The following is a 20471-nucleotide window of genomic DNA, read 5'->3' on the forward strand; positions in this document are numbered from 1 at the left end:
AGAATAGCCGGAACAAACAGACAGACAAAAATAGTAAAAAATGTTATTTTGGTGTATTTACCGTATTTATATTCATATGCATGTAGTAAAAAACAGTTATTTCAATATTACAAACAGACACTACAATTTTATTTATATGTATAGATTGGACTATATCAATCAAAACATTCTACAACTTGCTCTGAATGTACTCAATAAATATAATTTTAATGACATAGTAACAGAACAAACCGATACACTGTTTACAGTCACTACATTATGCAGTTTTAAATTTAATTAATAACTTAATAATTATAAACTTGCTGAAATTAAAACACAGGATTGCCATTTATAGAATAGCAAACATACTTAAACCACGTAACAGAAAGAGTCATCAGTAAACAGTGGTGGCTGGCTCATCCGTCATACTCGTGAACGAGTGCTGCTTGTAAGGACTGGTCTACTCTTATCACTACGACTGATTTAATCTTATTGTATATTTATATTTGACCTAAATAAATTAGTGCTGGTTGGTAGTTTGTATTCACACGTTTCGACTTGTAAATGTAAACTTACAAGGATTGTTTAAAAGAGCAACACACAAGATTCTACAGAGCTTACCAAACGACCGGTAGATAAAAAAATTGTTATGACTATTCAAAAGTGCTTAAATTAAGTTCATTTGAATAAATTATTTTCTATTCTATTCAATACTCATGAACAGCACAGAGGAGTCGCTATATCTATTTATTAAATAAATAAGATGTTAAGCAAACCTAAAAAACAAATTCAGAATCAATCAATTCGAATTAAAATGCTTATAATCACTAAACATCACATTAAGGTTATACTCTAGCGATGTGGTGTAGTCTCCAATAGTATGCCTGCCGCCAGCTCCTTGAGGATCAAAGAGTTAACGATATTACATAACTACCTGCCATTCTACATTCTAATTACACGTTAACTCCGAAATTCAGTCGTCAAACAGCTCTTGTTGCCCGTCCATGTTGGAGCTCCCGGCGTTTATTTACGAGGTATTAAAACATCGCTATTAAGGATGACGACGCGCACACGGAATACTAATGGCCCATGCCGGTGCAATCTCAAGGATCATACGACATTTAACAGCAAATGAGCGGTCGCTTGATTGCGTTATCAAGCCTGAAATGACTGGACGTACAGCGAGATTTATGGGCCTTTAATTATTTGCCAGATATCAGGAAGTTAGAACAAGCGCAGAGGCTGACAATACAGATTTTGAAAATGTTTGTGATAGAATTTTACACTTGTAATGTTATGTGAACTGGACTCCAATCTCCGTAGTCAGCCTCTCTTACGGCCGTTGTGCGTGTAGAGCCGAGACTACTAGAGTAGCCAGCCAAGCTCCTCCCAAAAGCGCAGAAGTCTCCTGGTATAGAAATAGAAATAGAAATAATCTTTATTAAAATAAACTCATTACAAGCACTTTTGAATAGTCATATTTTGATTCTACCACTCATTCGGAATGCAGATTCATCACAAGAAGAACGAGCAAGAAACTTGTGTGTTGCTCTTTTTAATAGATGTTTTTTTTATATAAATAATTACAGTATAACAAGTAAGAGGCATGCGATAATCAACATAGAAATCGCTACGCACTCATTATTAGTGTAATCAGATAATATTGTCAGTGCTATGGATTTAAAGTTTTTCTATAAAAACATTATTATCGTTAACGAATTCTTCAATTTTATAGTAAGCTTTATAGCTTTAAGCTTTTTATCTTCATAGGCTTAACAGAGCGACCTCACCGTTCCGTGGATTTGTGTTCATTGTGTGGCCACTGCAATCACTCCAGGATTACGTGAGCAGCCGTTTCTACGGCTTCAAAGCAGCCCCGACAAAGGGGACTCTGTGTTACTACGCCTGTGTACAGGTGTTTGTTTAAGGGACAGTGGCCCATTATTGTCCTTATCATTATTTTGAGGTTATGCCTCTCTAGATTCAGTAGGCGTTTTGTCAATCGTTGTTTTAGTTTTTGAATTGGCACTTCTAAATGTTTGCAATCAGTGGTTTGTTTCCATCTTTGGTTTAGTGTCGCGGTGGATCTTTGGCGAACCAGGTCCGAATTTGTGAGAAAGGTAGTGGTAAGAGTGGGAGGGGGGCTGCTACCGCCATACCAGATCCAGGTAACGATTGGTAATAAGTCATTACTTTTTTACAGCCAGCGACTGTTGTCATAAAGATAACAGTTATTATCGAAACTCGTATAAACGGCATGGTGTTATACACGGGTTACAAGCTCACGATACGAGCGCACATAGCACGAGCCACATCGCACCCATAAATCTCCGGGCAGTATACTCCGTCCAATGAAACGTACGGTAACAATACATAAAACCAAAGAAAACGAGTACGTACATAAACTAAATTGAATTTGCATTCGAAGTGGCACTATAAAAAGATTTTTAGGGGCGAGCAGTCTAAAACATTTAGTGGGATCTTGGTTATAAAGTCATATACAACACGTATGTAGGTGTAATAAACAAAGTATGGGGAAAATATATTCTCTAACATAATGTTTATGTGTTGACGGCTATCGCGACTTACAAAAACAATAGAACAAGGTATATACTTAAAAATAAAAATATACAACAAACAATCTAATAGAACAGTGGAATTGCCATCAATAGAATTTAAGAACAAAATAAAATCATATATAGAGCAACATCCTTTTCACAATATGAATTAATATATATGTTTTGCGATATAAATTAATAACGCTATTAAAAAAATAGGGGTTGGTGATAGAAGGATGAAAATTTAGGATTGTATGTGTTTTTTAATGACACATAATAAAATAATATTAATAAAAAAAATTGCCCAAAAAATAAAAAAGTTATGTTAGGGGTGGACAACCCGATAAGGGTTTTACTTAGGGGTATGATAAATATATAGTAGCCAAAAATTGACAAAATAATATTACATAAAATTGGCAAATTTACTTAATTACTTAATATTTAATTTATTTATTTACTCAATATTGACATAAAATTGACAAAGTTTCATACAAACTTTCATCCCCTATTTTATCCCCTTGGGGGTAGAATTAATCAAAATCCTTTCTTAACGGATGCCTACTCGAGGAGCTTAATCACCACAGAAAAGAATGAAGAGAATCCTGTTACCAACATTAAGCCACAACTACTTTGTCAAGAGTGTACAACTACATATGTAAGAGCAGAAGAAATTAATAATTGTATCATGACTGAGTGGTTTACTACTGCGACTTAGAGCCACAGTCGTGAGTTCAAGTCACTTCCATTATCTTTTTATTTATACAAACAAACTGAAGAGGATACGTCACTACACATCCTATGTGGTTGTAGCCCACTCATGCATAAGCGAAATATCTCCTTTGGAAAGTTTACACTCTTTGCCGAGGAGATAAAAACCATCGCTCCTAAGAATATCCTTCAATTCTTGTCCCTGACGGGTCTAGGTAGCGAACTTTGAAAAAGGGCGAGCACAATAGATCTACATATGTAGGTCGCAGGGCTACAGGTGCTACAAACTCCTGACAATAAGGGGGAAAGGGGATTGTTAGTAATGTGGATTGATAACCCCATTGCTAGCAATGTACAATGTCAGGTCGACCTCCACGCGGTTCCCCCTGGAAACCATCGTAACAAATTCCTGGTGAGCTTGTTACAATGGGCTAACTGACCTGACCTCATGCTCATCTTATCATCTTCCACTGGTGCCCCGCCAGCGTAAACCGTTAGCGCAGGAGGGTGCACCATTCCATTATCATCCAAAAAAAAAACACCTGACAATAGGGGGGGGGAAGGGGATTGTTAATAATGTGACCTAATGATCCCATTGCATGCAATGTACCGTGTCAGATCGACCTCCACGCGGTCCCCCCTAGAAACTATCGTGATACATTCCCGGTTCATTTGTCACGTTGGCCTAACTGTTCTGACTTCATGTTCATCTTTTCATCCTCCACTGGTGCCCCGCCAGCGTAAACCGTTAGCGCCGGCAGGTGCACCATTACCTTATCATCCTTTAAAAAAAAGTACACCCGACAATAGCACAAACAACCCAATAAAAAAATATATTTTTTTTTATTATACATATATATTAGTAGGATACACTGCATGTTTTGATCTGGGTGTTTTTCTATATCAAAAATGTATTTAGAAAATATGTATGTATTTCCAATAGTACATACTATAGTACTATTTTAGATAAAACTTTGCTTAGTCCAGAATTTGTTAGCGCTGTATTAACTGTCCAGGGTTATTTATTATTGAAGGCACTCAGCTCGTTGTGGTGAATTCACTAACAATTAACAAAGCTTACTGCTACAATTAACCCTCTCTACGCGTGTGTTTAAAATACACTCAAAATATTGAACATTTAGTTTCGTGCCCCTACTGTATCTCTTTAACATGCAAAATAATTTCGCCATCTCATTTAGAGATACTATTCGAAAGGCTTCGATTTGATTTATCGGACCCCCCGCTCACCTCACCCCCGTCCCCACCCGAATAATATCGTTTCAACATATTTTTTGTCCGACACAAAAGAAACTCAATCTTACACCCCAGTTGTTAGATTGCAAATTGTTACAGAACGGAAACGAATATCTGGTATAGTAAGCAAGTAAGGTATTCCGCCGAAATAAGTGAGTTTGGGACTCCCGAGGGACGGAAAGGTTGGACCGACAATAGATTCTTTAAACAGGCCAAATGACGTCACGTTTCAATTTATTCTCGAGCATGTGCCCGGCGCCGGGCGATCGGGCCCCACCCGGGCCTGGGCCCGGACCGGGCCGGGCGACGTGGACACCACACCACAATCAAATACTCTCTTGATTTCTTTCAATACAATTCATTCTAACTCCAATAATATTTTCCAGAGTCTAAATTGTAGGTGAAAATAATGCCATCTATGAATAAGAAATGAAACTTTCAGGACTTATTATAATTATATTAAGACGTAAAGCAAAAAATCTGCACCTCTTTTTATTAAAATTGCACGGACGGATTATGATATTTTGCACACATATTGTCTACATAGAGAAGGTGTGAATAGTAATATTTTGTTATACATTTATATATTAATTTATTTATTTTAGGAAGATAAACGGTGTAATTTCACATGTCATGTTATTGTCATGTTAAATTATTCTATGCTAATTAATAATCTTCGCCAATAGTATTACTAGATTAAATTGTTCATTATCCAATTTTAACAAATCAAAGTAGTTTTAGTTGTAGTTTTACAGTACCAGTAAACAGACCAACGTACCCAGTAATGATGTATCCACAGAACTCACGAATAAAGTACGGCTATGTACCGTTAAAGAATTGGTTACATATGAGTTTCCTAACTGAGGCAGTGCTGGAGCGAAACAGGTCAAGATCATTAATTGTTTAACCAGTTGGTTATATATTCAATATTTTTTCTATTTGAGTATTTAATTGAATTAGTGCTAATTGGTGGTTTGTATTCACACACTTAAACTTAAAAATGTAAAGTAATAATAAAATTATTTAAAAGAGCAACACGCAAGTTTCTTGCTCGTTCTTCTTGTGATGAGACAGCTTTCCGAACGAGCGGTAGATTAAAAAATGTAATGACTATTCAAAAGTGCTTCAATGTAAGTTTATTTGAATAAATGATTTTCTATTCTATTCTATTCTATTCATGTGGCACTGGTTAAAGGATTTACATGCTCGTAAGACGAAAGTGTTCTCTCTGTATTTAGTCCTGACTTTAGGGAATACTTAAAATGGTTCTTTGTATAAGTCTTAGGGTATTAGTTCTTAGGTTTATTATTGATGGCAGCTCCGAGCAATCGACTCTTCCATTCGCAATATTATCTTATGAATATATGAAGAGGTGATTACTCGGAGCATTAAATTATTAAAAAAACATTACACATACTTATGTGTGTGTGTGCAAATACATTGACACACACACACATAGAAGTTTTTGACAATAGAACCTTAATTATATTCAAACTGTCTGTCTGTCTAGTACACATAACACCAGTCCAGCTTTGCACGGAACTAGACAGTGCTGTTCATAACACAAGCTCTACTTTATTTGGTACTAGTTGATGCTTTGTGAATTGTCTTGAAATTTTGTTATATTCAGGTACATATATTGTAGTTATTCAGGGACATATGTAATCTAACACCTACCAAATAATAACTGCATGTAGCTTGACTACAACGAGAAGGAGCGAGTTTTGAAGTGGTATCAAGGGTCCATTCAACGCAGCCCCATACCCCATGTGGACTCCCGGGGCCTTATTAGTGCATAGTTGAGGGCACAGATAACAGAATATGTTGAGGGTAACTGCACTAGTTTGATGAGAACCGAGACCTGCCCCTCCCCGTCCACTCACCCTCCGTTGGAACCCCATCGCCCTCACCCCTCACACCGAGGCCTATTATGTACTACATGATTATATTTTTATGGATCTAAATAATTTTTGGTTTAGTTAAATAACTATATATAAGTAAAACAGACTAAAATATGCAGTGTCATCAATGAAATTTCTACACTCTTTAAACAGAGTCCATGAGTGTATTATTATTTATATATTATTATTATTATTATTTGTTATTTATATGTAAAATGATTTTATATGCATATGCAATTATGAATAAATAAATAAAAAAAAATTCTAAGTAATAATTTTAATTTTAGACAATTCACACTTTGCCATCTAGTCCCAAGCTAAGTAGAACTTGTATTAGAAATAGAAATAGAAATAGAAATAATCTTTATTCAAATAAACTCATTACAAGCACTTTTGTATAGTCAATATTTTGATTCTACCACTCATTCGGAATGCAGATTCATCACAAGAAGAATGAGCAAGAAACTTGTGTGTTGCTCTTTTGAATAGATGTTTTTTTTATATATATAATTACAGTATAACAAGTTAGAAGCATGCTATAATCAACATAGAAATCGCTACGCGCTCATTATTAGTGTAATCAGATAATATTGTCAGTGCTACGGATTTTAAGTTTTTCTATAAAAACATTATTGTCGTTAACGAATTGTTCAATTTTTATTGTGGATACTATAGAAGTAATAGAAATACTTAAATACATTATTTTTGTAAATAAATACATACACACCCAGACAGATACAAACAATCATAGTCACTAATACAAATATATACAACGTTCGAGAATTCAAACCCACGACCATCGGAAGTAGAGCTGTGTACTAAACCACCAAGGCCGTCAATGTGTCATGATATTTTAAATCTGAATTGTTTACGTGAGATTTTATATAATTTGTGGTGTAAATCGCTCATTACGGTATAATCCTAAATTATAACATAATCTGTGTGTGTGCCTTACATTATTAGCTATTGACTGACCTTGAATGAAGTCAAGGCCAGTCGCCAGTACGCCTGCGCGGCGACACTGTTATACAACATGCAACTACAAAATAAAACACATAGCAACTAGGTACTAACAATGTAGAGGGCAGAACTTTGTCGACAACGTACACCCTGACAGTGAGGGTGACGCAGCTCGAGTCGAGCCACAACACGAGTTTCAACACGTTCGTGGCCCGGGTCCCTACCAACACCGGCTACCCACCTTTATGAAAGAAGACTACTGGCCGAAGGGTGTGGTGTACGCTGTTCACCCCAAATATTAATTTAAAAATGAATCTGTTTAATACAGACAAACATGTGTAAACTGTACAACATATATTTGAAAAGAATACGAGCTGAGTTTCTGGTCAGTTCTTCTCATCTCGAAATTGATGGATCGATTTACTTTTTAGATGTGGTTATTAATTAAAATATGCAGAACTAATTATAACTTTTTATTACATTTACCATTGAGATACAGAGAGAGAAGAAGTGACAGATATATATACACAGAGTAGATATAAGTTATAGCATTATAGAGTTGTGGTCGATTTTCACTACCAACAGAAATCATTCCGAACTGACGGTAGATTTGAAATATCATAAGTCTGTAATAGACCTACATGAATAAAGATATTTTGAATTTGAATGAATGATGTGGAGACAGTTTTTGTTGTTGTATATAATCCTCTATTTATATATATAAAAAAACATATATTCTTAAGAGCAACACACAAGTTTCGTGCTCATTCTTCTTGTGATGAATCTGCATTCCGAATGAGTGGTAGAATCAAAATATGACTATTCAAAAGTGCTTGTAATGAGTTTATTTGAATAAAGATTATTTCTATTTCTATTTCCTCACGTGTCCGCTCGGCTGTCGGGTATATTTTCTTCAGGCATATGCCACAGTCGTATTCATAACTGTAGTCGCTTTCAAGAAACTAGCTATTTATTTAGCAACTAATCTACCGAGGTAGATATTGCAAAAAGTTATGTGTATGAGTACATTAGTCGCGACTATTTTAGCCAAGCACTTAGCTTTGTAAGCTGTTTCGATGTCGAGTTGAATTTAGGCAGTGAAATTGAGACAGCCTCGGTAGTGTTGTTGTTTTAGCAAACCACTTTACTTCCGATGGTCGCGGATTCGATCGTCGCACAGTACAAATATTTGTATTTAGGGGCCGTTCAAGTATTACGTAAGCTGATTTGTATTGGTTTTTTAGCGAAGATGAATCAAAATGTAGGATGTAAATGATGGAATTCTATCGAAGTAGGACCAAAATGTGGGCGATAGAATGAGTGGATTGTATGTGTGATGTAAATCAAGCAATGGATAGAAAATGGTAAATACTTATAATGAAGATTCGCGTACAAAACGGTTGTAAGGCAAAATGTGAGAATAAAAATATATTACAATTATTTACTCCCCCCCCCCCACCCCCCATCGCTCGTCAGCAAAAGTAAGCCAAGCTTCCCCCCTAGATTCCCCCACCCCATGTCATCCAAAATAAGCAAAGCAAAGATCACCCCCCCCCCCCTCCCCATACAGCTTACGTAATAGTTGGCCGGCCCCTTATGACTATTATTGATTGTATCGATCTGAGTTCCTCTATGTACACATTATATATTGTATTTCCAAAAAAAATGTATCCAAGTAATTCTATCAGTCGTCTAGTACGCATAATACAAAATCTGGAGCTTACCTTGGTACTAGATGGCGTTGTGTGAATTGTCCAGGAATGATCAGTATAATTGAAACTACAATATCGTATTTAAAAAAATATTTATTTACAATTATTATGAAGTGATGTTTTCGTAACAAATGCAAAAATTAACATATTAGTAACCTACACCGTCGGATCCAGGGGGGTCATGGGGGTCATGACACCCCCCCTGAGCCCAGAACTTATGCGAACCACTAATCGAACAGAATGATTTTATTTATATATTTTGTCACCATACAGATTTTATGTAACTACATACCTTCAATATTTAATTAATTATATTTAAATAGTGCTTCTCTGGATGTCTTCAAGAGAAGATGGCGATATGTACGTGTATATGTACAAGTTATTATGTGCTAAGTTTTTCAAGTGTACAATCAAGAATAAATGTTTTTTAAGTACAGTACTTACGAACATTAATAAAATACCTACTTTTTAATTGTATCTATTGTTATCAAAATTAAATTATAAGTTCTTGACTTGACCACGACTATGTGCCCCCCTCCTGGCTCCCCCCTCCTGGGGCCCCCCTCCTGGCTCCAAAGCTGAATCTGCCCTTGGTAACCAATATAATGAACTGAGAACCATATCATACATATTAACACTGGCGTATTTATATTTTTAACTAGCTGTTCCCGCGACTTCGTCCGCGTGGAATTTTACTTTACTTTTCTAAAATAAAAGTAGCCTAAGTTACTCCTTATTACATCAGCTACCTGCCAAAAAAAGTCCCGTCAAAATCGGTCCAGCCATTTCAGAGATTAGCCGGAACAGATAGACAGACAAAAATTTAAAAATAAAATATTTTGGTGTCTGTACCGTATTTATCATACGCATGTAGTAAAAAATGGTTATTTCAATATTACAAACAAACACTCCAATTTTATTTAAATGTATAGATACATGTACACCATACAGGTCTGAGAATCGGCTACTATCTATTTTTCGGACCCCTAAGTGATAAGGGTTGACGACCCCTAACATTAATTTCTTATTTTTTGGGCAATATTTTATATTTATAAGTTTTTATTATATGTCGTTAAAAAATACATACAACCCTAAATTTTCACTCTTCTAGAATTAACCCCTAATTTTGAATAGCGATTTTAATTTATATGGCAACACAACGGTTGCCGGGATAGCTAGCTATATATAAATCAATGTAGGAAACATTCTGTGTATACGTAAAACTACGTAACAAATATTTTATTACCTTACAATACTTTAATTTTTAAATCTTATTGAATAAATATTCATTTTTAATGCTTAATATTGCGTTGATTGTATATGTAATTAATCATTAGGTTAAAAAAGTGAATATCAATATTTCGATACGACAGGATTCGAATCCAAGACTCTTAAAAGATATCCAGACTGAAAGCCTTCACAAAAATAAAATCAGCTCAAGGAGAAGACGTGTTGCAGTGTTAAGACTACATGGATGCAATTCTTTTTTTATAGATGACTAGCTGTACCCGCGACTTCGTCCGCGTGAAATTTTACTTTATTTTTCTAAAATAAAAGTAGCCTGAGTTACTCCTCATTACATCAGCTACCTGCCAAAAAAAGTCCCGTCAAAATCGGTCCACCCATTTCAGAGATTAGCCGAAACAAACAGACAGACAGACAAAAATTATAAAAAATGTTATTTTGGCGTATGTACGGTATTTATAGTCATAGGCATGTATTGAAACACGGTTATTTCAGTATTACAAACAGACACTCCAATTTTATTTATATGTAAAGACTACCTGCCAAATAGTCCCTTCAAAATCGGTCCAGCCATTTCAAAGATTAGTCGGAACAAACAGACAGACAGACAGACAGACTAAAATTGTAAAAAAATGTTCTTTTGGTGTATGTATGTACCGTATTTATATTTATATGCGTATAGTAAAATACGGTTATTTCAATATTACAAACAGACACTCCAATTTTATTTATATGTATAGATGTACTTATACTTAGGGTGACACGCGAAAATTGAAATTGTATTTTGGTGTATGTGCTTAATGCTAAACAAAGTTAAATTTCACGCGGACGAAGTCGCGGGATCAGCTAGTCTCAACTATAAATGCAAATTATATTATTATGTTACGTAGATTTAATACAATTTAAACTAAAATTATAATAGTTCCTTAGGTTCCCTTTCACTTAAATTATTGCTTAGTAATAATTATTATTATACTTGTAATTATTAATTAGTATCTAAGATATTATTGTTTCAATAAATATTATTGTTATCACTCCACATGGTTGCCCCACATTTCACCATTACACCATTATGTCTATAAGAAACATTATTGTTTTTAACATTTAAAAAATATAGGTATATGAAAGTATGATGTTTGCAACCCAAGAACAAAAAAAACTCCCAAATTGTTACTCTGTACTTACTAACATTTTATAAGTCATTGAATAAATATTTTACATTATTCCTTTTAAAATCACAATTATAAATCTGCAATTAATATGTACAGTTTATCGCTTCATATTAGACACCCTTGGTGGTCTAGTGGTTTATCACGCCGCTTTACTATCCGATGGTCGCGGGTTGGATTCCTCGCACGGTACAAATATTTGTATTCATGAGTATATGATTGTTTGTATCGGTCTGGATGTTTTCTATGTACAATATGTATTTATTTACAAAAAATGTATCCATGTATTTATATGAGTTGTCTAGTACCCATAACACAAGTTCTGCTTAGCTTGGGACTAGATGGCGCTGTGTGAATTGTCCTGAAATATTATTATTTTATTTATACGTATAATTAGTAAAAATCACGGGATCTTACCACGTTTTATATTTATTTGCTGAGTTCCCGATATTTCGGTAGTGTTTCAACCACCATGATCACGGGTAAACTGTTTACGTTTAAATATAAAACGTGGTAAGATCCCGTGATTTTTACTAATTATACGTATAAATAATGACCGCGTCAAGTTTAAAACAGTATATTATTTTATTATTCTTCGAATTTCATCTGACGGTTCTGTAAATTCACTTGAACTATATAAACAAGCATTTCTTATAAATCCTCGCATTGACCTGTTGTGTTCTAAAAATGTAACTATTTCTAGTAAAATAACTATGAATTGTACATTTCCTGTGTTAACAAATTCATTAGTGCTAATCGGTAGTTTGTATTCACACACACTTAAACTTAAAAATGTAAAGTAACAATAAAATTATTTAAAAGAGCAACACGCAAGTTTCTTTCTCGTTCTTCTTGTGATGAGACAGCTTTCCGAACGAGCGGTAGATTAAAAAAAATGTAATGACTATTCAAAAGTGCTTCAATGTAAGTTTATTTGAATAAATGATTTTCTATTCTATTCCATTCAGGAATATAGTCATTCATCTATTCTTTTAAAATATGAATAAAAATTATTAACGTATGAACTACAAACAAACAAAAAAAACTGTATTATTTTTACCATTCCTGATTTCCCAAACTTAGTAATATATTTAAGAAACTCGCAAAGAATTTAGGAATATAGTCATTCGTCTTTCATTTAAAGTATAAACAAAAAAAACTCTTATTGTACTATTTAGGAATCCCAAACTTAGGAATGTTAGGAAACCCACAAATTTGAACTTTCTTTTAACATTAAAAGTACATAAACGAAGGAACTGTTACGTCAGTACACCAATGACCGTGTGCCGGCCGTTAGTTAGTTGCCGGGCACAATGTTGTAACTCTCCACGTTATCCACCACGCACACCTTCCGCTCCGGTTCCTCGTCGCTCAGGCTCACCGAGTTAGAAAGGTTCATCGCATCATTCTGATCGTAACTGCTGCCGAGCTGGTTGTCCTGCATGTCCAACAATCCATGCAGAAAATTCAAGCATTGTCTCTTATAAAGCCTCCGGTTCTTCGGCGTCAGTTCCAAGTAGTCATTGTGGATGCCGCGGAAGAATTGGAAGTAGGAGGAGTTCTCGTCCGGCTCGAAGGCTGAGCTGGTGCTGTCTTCGTTGTGGTTGTATGGTTCTGTCTTGGTCTCGAAGGACGTGTTCATGTGCGATGTACTGAGGGAGAACCACGGGTTCTGGATGAAGGGTTTGATGTCGACGTGGTCGGTGGGCGTCGCTGGGGTCTGCTCCGATAGGTCCATCTCGAGGAACTTCGGCGCATACGTGGTGGGGTACGACGGCCGCCTGTAAACATAATTTAGCTACGTAAGATGAAGTTTTCAATTTGAATAGTACATGTTACAAATCTGAGAACTTTTTTAAATCTTAGATTTATTTAGGAACCTTTATGCACAGCATGACTAGCCAGTCTCAACATCACCCGCATAATGAAATTTAAAATTTTGCTGACGATGATACAGGATCAGTTAATATACCGCGGTATTATAATTTAATTATATATATATTATATATTTATATATATATATATTATAATTTAATTTTTTTTCCCTACCGTCCAGTCCGGTATATAGATCCAATTGAGAAGAATTGACAAGGAACTCAATTGTATTACTATTTTTTTAAAGCCAGTTTATTTACAATGTATATTTATATAGGTGTCTATGTCTAACATTAAATGAAAATTCAGTGCATGAACAACTATTGCCATGCACACTCGTCATTCAAGTAATCGTTTAGTGAGTAATAGGCTTTGCTCAATAAATATGATTTAACAGATGTTTTGAATTTATTTAATTCCAATATATCCTTTGGTATCTTATTATAATTTTTATACCTATTCCCGTAAAAGATCTATTGACTTTTTCTAAACGATACTTGGGGACAGCAAGTGTGTCTTTAAATCCAGTATTAATATTATGAATATTGCTATTTTTTGGAAATAAGTCAAGATTTTTATGAACATATAGGATATTTGAATATATAAATTGAGAAGCAACGGTGAGAATATTTGCCTCTTTGAATTTCTCTCTTAATGAGTCACGACTCTTCATACAGTAGATCGCTCGAATGGCACGTTTTTGTAATATGAATATATTTTTAATATCTGCCGCTTTTCCCCATAGTAATATTCCATAAGAGTATAAACTATGAAAATAACTAAAATAGGCTAATCTAGAAGTATCAGTATCAGTGTACTGTCTAACCTTACGCACGGCAAAAGCTACTGCACTCAGTTTCGCTGCAAGGGTATTATGAATACAAAATGTTTATACCGTGCGAGAAATTAAAACCTCGACCATCGAAAGTAAGGCAATGTGCTAAATAGCTAGACCACCGGGCCCGTCAAATCTAGACCTCTCACAGTTATTAAACTCATCGTTTCCATTACTTCGCCATATTTTCTCTGACATTAGGTCTGCACGCTTGACCTAACGTATAATATGCCCTTTCTCATTTATAGTAGAAATATAAATATACACTGTATTTATACATAATCTGTAGGCGAAAAATAACTGTTTATTTATGTCAGCACCTTGACAGTTTGTAGGGTGACAGGCAGCAGTAATTATCTAATATTAGATGTGCCTGCGAACTCGTTTACACGGACCACTTTCTCCCGGGGAATGAGATGGTTTTCCAGCAAAAAGTATAATATTGATCCAGGCTCTGAGTTTACATTACAATTTTGTTTTTGTTTAATTTATATGTATCTTTATATAGTAAAAAACCCGCATCTTAGTTTTTTTTAATGAGTAATGGGAGATACCAGCGCTGTATAGGTGCACCTCATTGAGGATGTGCTTATATCAGCAACAGCTGCGGCAGCTCCTATTGACAACTTTCTATGTTATTATTTATTTCTCATTTTGTGTCTTATTGTAAACTGTATTATTTGTGTTATGTTGGCAATAAATCAATTATCTATCTATCTATCTAAAATCTGTCGGTCTGTATAATATTTCTGTCTGTCTGTATGTGGCCTGACTATGATGGAGTGGGAAGTGGACACCTAAATCTTTAGATATAACATGACATTAGGAACATCAGTAATGACATAAATACATATTTTCTAATACCTGAATTGAGGTATAGTATCAAGAATAATAATATCATAGAAATTGAATAGTTTATAGATGCTGTTGATGTCTAATTATACTAAAGAAAAACATATTTAAAATTAATGTTATTAGATATGTTGATAGCAACAAATAATCATTTTATGTTTATGTCTATGGTAATACCATTGCATGAGTGCGAGAGGGTGGCATCATTGAATTCCTTTTATCTCACTTTCTTCCACGATATTGTCTAACACACGCGTACGTACGTACGTTGCTCAGTGTAATTAAGTTATTGTATAATTTTAATATAATTAGTTTGGTCCAGCAAAGGTTTTTATCATCAGCAACCTGCAGGCCACGCTCTCAACAAACACTATTATTATACAGTTGCTAGTTGTTTTTGTGGTCAAAGTTCATACTACAGCAGTATAGTAGCTGGTAGAACCGGTTTGTCGATTAAATCACGACTGTACCCGATTAATTTGATAACCGGGTCGTGGATGCAAATTGTAAGATGTTGGAGTCTATGTCGCCACGACACAATGTGGATGGTGGACATAACTATGCGCACCAGGTGCATCTTCACGCGGTTCCCTTTGTAAATTTCATGGTGAATCGTCATGTGCCAACATAACTGATTTGACTTCATCATTGTCATGCTCCACTCCCCGCCAGCGTAAATCGTCGCAGGCGCTTGCACTATACTATTGTATTCAGTAGCTATGACGTGGTCAAGTGGAATGAGTAGTCATGCTCACTAAAATGTCCAGACATTTGACGGCGTGGTGAGCCGGGTCGTTGGGCACACTAAAATATGGTCGAGCGCAGTGATGGCTGGCTCATCCGTCATATTCGTGAACGTGTCCTGCTTGTAGGAACTGGTCTGCTCTTATCACTACGACTGATTTTTCTTATTGTGTTTTTGTATTTGAGCCTAAATAAATTAGTGCTGGATGGTAGTTTGTATTCACGTTTCGACTTGTAAAATGTGAACTTACAAGGATTGTTTAAAAGACCAACATACAAATTTCTTGTTTATTCTTCTTGTGATGAAACTGCTTTCCGAATAAGCGGTAGATTTAAAAAAAAATTGTTGACTATTCAAATGTGCTTAAATAAATTTATTTGAATAAATGATTTTCTATTCTATTCTAATAAAAAAATGTGGGTGGTGGCCTCCACGCGGATACCCTGGGAAACAATCGTGATGAATTCCTGGTGACCTAACCTCCTGTCCTGTCCTATCCTGTCCTGACCTAATCTCATGTATGTTATGTGTCTGTAATTGTGAATAAAGAATTTATTTATCTATCTAAAGTCTCAATTTATATACCTTCATATTTTGTCTTGTCTTATTTGCCTGATCATTGTTATCAACGCGTTCTATTCGAAAATTGTTTTCTCGAACAAACAAACTTAAATTCAATTAGATTTTGTTTTCTTACAAAAGTATTTTATCTTTAAAGTGTAGTTGATAGGTATTTTGTATGTAGTATTTCAGATCTTTATATATTTTATATTTACTGCAGTTAACACAAGTGGGTGTACCATTCAATTTTTATTATTGTAGGTGGTCGATGGTCGATGGTCGATGGTAGGATGGGGTACTAACGTGTCAGTGGCCATGTGCTCCCGGAGGAACTCGAGCTCGTCTGCGAGGTACCAGCGCGAGACGGTGCGTCCGCGGGCGGTGCGCGCGCCGTGCATCTCGTTGCGGAGGTGGCGAGAGTACGAGTTGCGGATGTGGGACCACTTCCGCCGTACATCCGCCACTATACATACACAGGACAATGTTAATTAATAATAATCTATACATCTATACATATAAATAAAATTGGAATGTCTGTTTGTAATATTGAAGTAACCGTTTTTTACAACGTGCATATGAATATAAATACGGTACATACACAAAAATATCATTTTTTACAATTCTTGTCTGTCTATCTATTTGTTCCCGCTAATCTCTGGAATGGCTGAACCGATTTTGATTGGACTTTTTTTGACAGGTAGTTGATGTAATAAGGAGTAACTTAGGCTAATTTTATTTTAGAAAAATCCTTTGTTTAGAAACATAAAATTAAATTCGGGTACAGCTAGTAATATATAACAACTAGTACATACATAATATACATAGAATAGAACCAGACCAATACAAACAGTCATTTATGAATACAAATGTTAGTACCGTACGAGGAATCGAACCGGCGGCCATCAAAAGAAAAAAGTAGCGATTTAGCACACAACCACTAGACCACCGCGACTCTAAATCCCCTTTAAACAATGTGCATAATTGTTATAAAACATAAGATACAAATATATATATACTAATATATATTTTGTATATAAGACTAGCTGTCCCGGCAAACGTTGTTTTGCCTTAAAATAAAAATAAAAATTAGGGGTGGACTACCCCTAACATTTAGGGGATGAAAAATAGATGTTGGCCGATTCTCAGACCTACTCAATACGCTCACAAAATTTCATAAGAATCGGTCAAGCCGTTTCGGAGGAGTATGGGAACGAAAACTGTGACACGAGAATTTTATATATAATATATATATGTATTTATATATAGTTTTGTAAGCACGGCCTTATGGCTTACATTACAACTGTATATATATACACACGGCTCTCGTGTCGGTGTTTGTGTAGAGACGAGTGCACACATCGGATAACGCGATAGCTGTTATCGTTATCAGAGCACTGATTACATGAGCTGTGTGATTACATTACTATCATACACTGTGTTGTGTTCTACAACTGAGAGGGGAATATAGGGAAACTGGCTTTTGCCCGCGGCTTCGCACGCGATAATATATCCCCTTAGGGGTGGAAATTATCAAAATCCTTTCTTAGGGGTTGCTTACGTCATAGTAGCTTTATGCATGCAGAGTCTCAGCCCGATCGGTTTAAAATTGACAAAGTTTCATACAAACTTTCATCCCCCATTTTATCCCATTGGAGGTAGAATTAATCAAAATCCTTTCTTAGCGGATGCCTACGTCATAACATCTACCTGTATGCCAAATTTCAGCCCGATCCGTCCAGTGGTTTGGGCTGTGCGTTGATAGATCACTACGTCAGCCACCTTTGAGTTATATATATTTAGATATACATATGTTGCTTTTTTTTCGCACTATAATGCTGTTGGCCGCAGCTGGCCTTTACAGCTTCACCGGACGATAGGGGGCGAGTGCAGATGACACTCCAAACCAAGGAAGGACTTATGGAGCGGCTGAAGGCCAACTCCTGCCTGACGGATACGACTTTAGTCTGAGGGCACCACTAGGGGTTCGAACCTCGGCTCAGGCCCTCGTAATATCGATTTCCGAATTGGAAAGTGTTGTCATTATTCAAATTTAATATCTGATCATTTTTGTGTCAAATTGATTTATATATCTCTATTGACCATATATATGTATATCATACAAAAAATAAATGCGACAAATAATCATCATAATCGGTCTTTAAGTTTGTATAGTCGTAACTGTAATAATAAATAAATAAATAATAATAGAAAGTCACAAGTAGGTAAAAGCGATTTGAAAACATCCTTTTATAGTTAGAAAGACCAATAATGGTATACATTATGTTATGTAGCGCTCGTGTAAAATTAGAAAAGACTACTTTCTAAATTGACCCGCCCGAGAATCGAAACGGGGTCCTCGTACGCGCAAACAAACGCACCTCCCACAGCCGTGAAGGTCGTTGCATATAGGTCACCTATACTGCGTGCATTCTAACATGGCGCTTGCAGGAATCAAAACTGTTTTCAGAACGAGCACTATTTAATTACACCATTAATTGGGAGTACATATCAATTTGTATAAAGAAAAAAGTAATAATTTCATTCTACAAATCTTATCCCAAAACCTATCAAAATAATAATAATCTCAGGACAATTTACACAGCGCCATCTAGACCCAAGATACGCTAGCTAAAGCTTGTGTTATGGGTATTAGATAATACAGGTATTTGTTTCGTAAATACATATTATAAACAGAAAACACCCAGATCGATACAAACAATCATATTCATGAATACAAATGTTTGTATCGTGCAAGGAATCGAACCCGCGACCATCGGACGTAAGACGGTGTGCTAAACCGCTAGACCCGGTACCGTCAAGTCGTTGCCGCGTCATATTAGAATGCGCGGTGTATATGTGAATATAGGTAAGTAGATCATCCACTTGAAGAATCTACGTAAACAAAACATATGGTAATGATGGTGTTTGTCTCCTGTACTATGTACTCTGTGTGTGTATGTGTGACGTACCGCTCCAGCCCATCTCGTTGGCCACCTGCTGCCACAGCCTCTTCACCTGCGAGTGGAAGCTGGCCACGGGCATGTTGTTCCGGGCGTACAACAGCCGCCGCTCGCGCACCAGCCGGATCATCTTGCGGTCGTCGGCCTGGCTCGAGTCCACCATACGGCCCACGTCGCAGCCGTCGGGCCGGCCCGGGGCCCCCGCCGCCCCCTCCGCCGGCGACCCCCGGCCCCCGCCGCCCTCCTCCCCCGACACACTCAGCGACATGGCCGCCAGCACCGCCACTGCACCGTCGACCCGCGACAAACTAACCGTTCCCACTTTCACTCGGCGAAAAACTTAATAAATTTACGCAGAAATTTATAATATGAAGAGCACGTCAGGCCACTCCGACACCGCGAAGCAGACACGGTAACGCGCATAACGGCAAACAGACACGCGCACTGAGAAGCAAACGCGCAAACGAGGCCGTCTCGCTCGCGCGCGGCACCCACCCGCCGGAGAGAGGAGCGCAGACACGGAAACACGTGAAAAAGCAAGAGCGCAGACGCTCGGGCAGGGCCGGGGGGGTGCCGGGGGCGGCGGGGGCTCGGTCGGCTACTTTTATAAATTCCACTCGGTCGGTTATCGATTCGCGCCGGACGCGGCGAGTGGCGTTTTTTCCATCACGTCGCGTTTTATTTTCGACTGCCTGCTTGTCGGCGCTGCTGACCGTTAGTTCGCAGTAGACTCATAGTCTACATCTATACATATAAATAAAATTGCAGTGTCTGTTTGTAATATAATAACAGTTTTTTACTTCATGCATATGACTATAAATACGGTACATACACCGAAATAACACCTTTTACAATTTTTGTCTGTTTGCTCGGGCTAATCTCTGAAATGGCTGGACCGATTTTGACGGGACTTTTATTGGCAGGTAGCTGATGTAATAAGGAGTAACTTGGACTACTTAATTCCACGCGGACGAAGTCGCTGGTACAGCTAGTAATGAAATATAAACATATCATATCCATGGATTTATTTTGCTTTTTTCCTTTGTTTACACTTACAAAAACACGACGGTTGTAATTGGATACGTCCTTCACTCAGCAGACAGCGATTACATTTTACCACCATTGTCCTTTGTTGGGACTGTAGTCATGTCTATATT

At 36.5% G+C, this 20471-nt stretch overlaps 1 protein-coding gene across 1 annotated transcript; it reads right to left on the reverse strand.

Moving 5' to 3' along the window:
* Positions 1-12699: 12699 nt before the first annotated feature.
* LOC131851358 (uncharacterized) lies at positions 12700-19582 on the reverse strand. Its single transcript, XM_059201848.1, has 3 exons — positions 19324-19582; positions 16658-16817; positions 12700-13267 (listed from the first exon to the last, which is right to left on the reverse strand). The coding sequence occupies exons 1-3, from the start codon at positions 19580-19582 to the stop codon at positions 12784-12786; spliced, it is 903 nt and encodes a 300-aa protein (XP_059057831.1). The 3' UTR covers positions 12700-12783.
* Between the last annotated feature and the right edge of the window lie 889 nt (positions 19583-20471).

The sequence above is a fragment of the Achroia grisella genome, unplaced genomic scaffold, assembly GCF_030625045.1.
Source record: "Achroia grisella isolate CSIRO2021 unplaced genomic scaffold, CSIRO_AGI_Agris_v1 utg782, whole genome shotgun sequence".
Taxonomy (NCBI): Eukaryota; Metazoa; Arthropoda; class Insecta; order Lepidoptera; family Pyralidae; genus Achroia; species Achroia grisella.

What these genes read in the sequence shown, in the direction of transcription:
- LOC131851358 (XM_059201848.1), bottom strand. Translation starts at nt 19,582, where the DNA reads ATGTCGCTGAGTGTGTCGGGGGAGGAGGGCGGCGGGGGCCGGGGGTCG. An exon ending in CAACGAGATGGGCTGGAGCG is followed by an intron (nt 16,818 to 19,323) that starts GTACGTCACACA and finishes GTGTATGTATAG; the next exon opens with TGGCGGATGTACGGCGGAAG. An exon ending in GAGCACATGGCCACTGACAC is followed by an intron (nt 13,268 to 16,657) that starts GTTAGTACCCCA and finishes TTATGTTTACAG; the next exon opens with GCGGCCGTCGTACCCCACCA.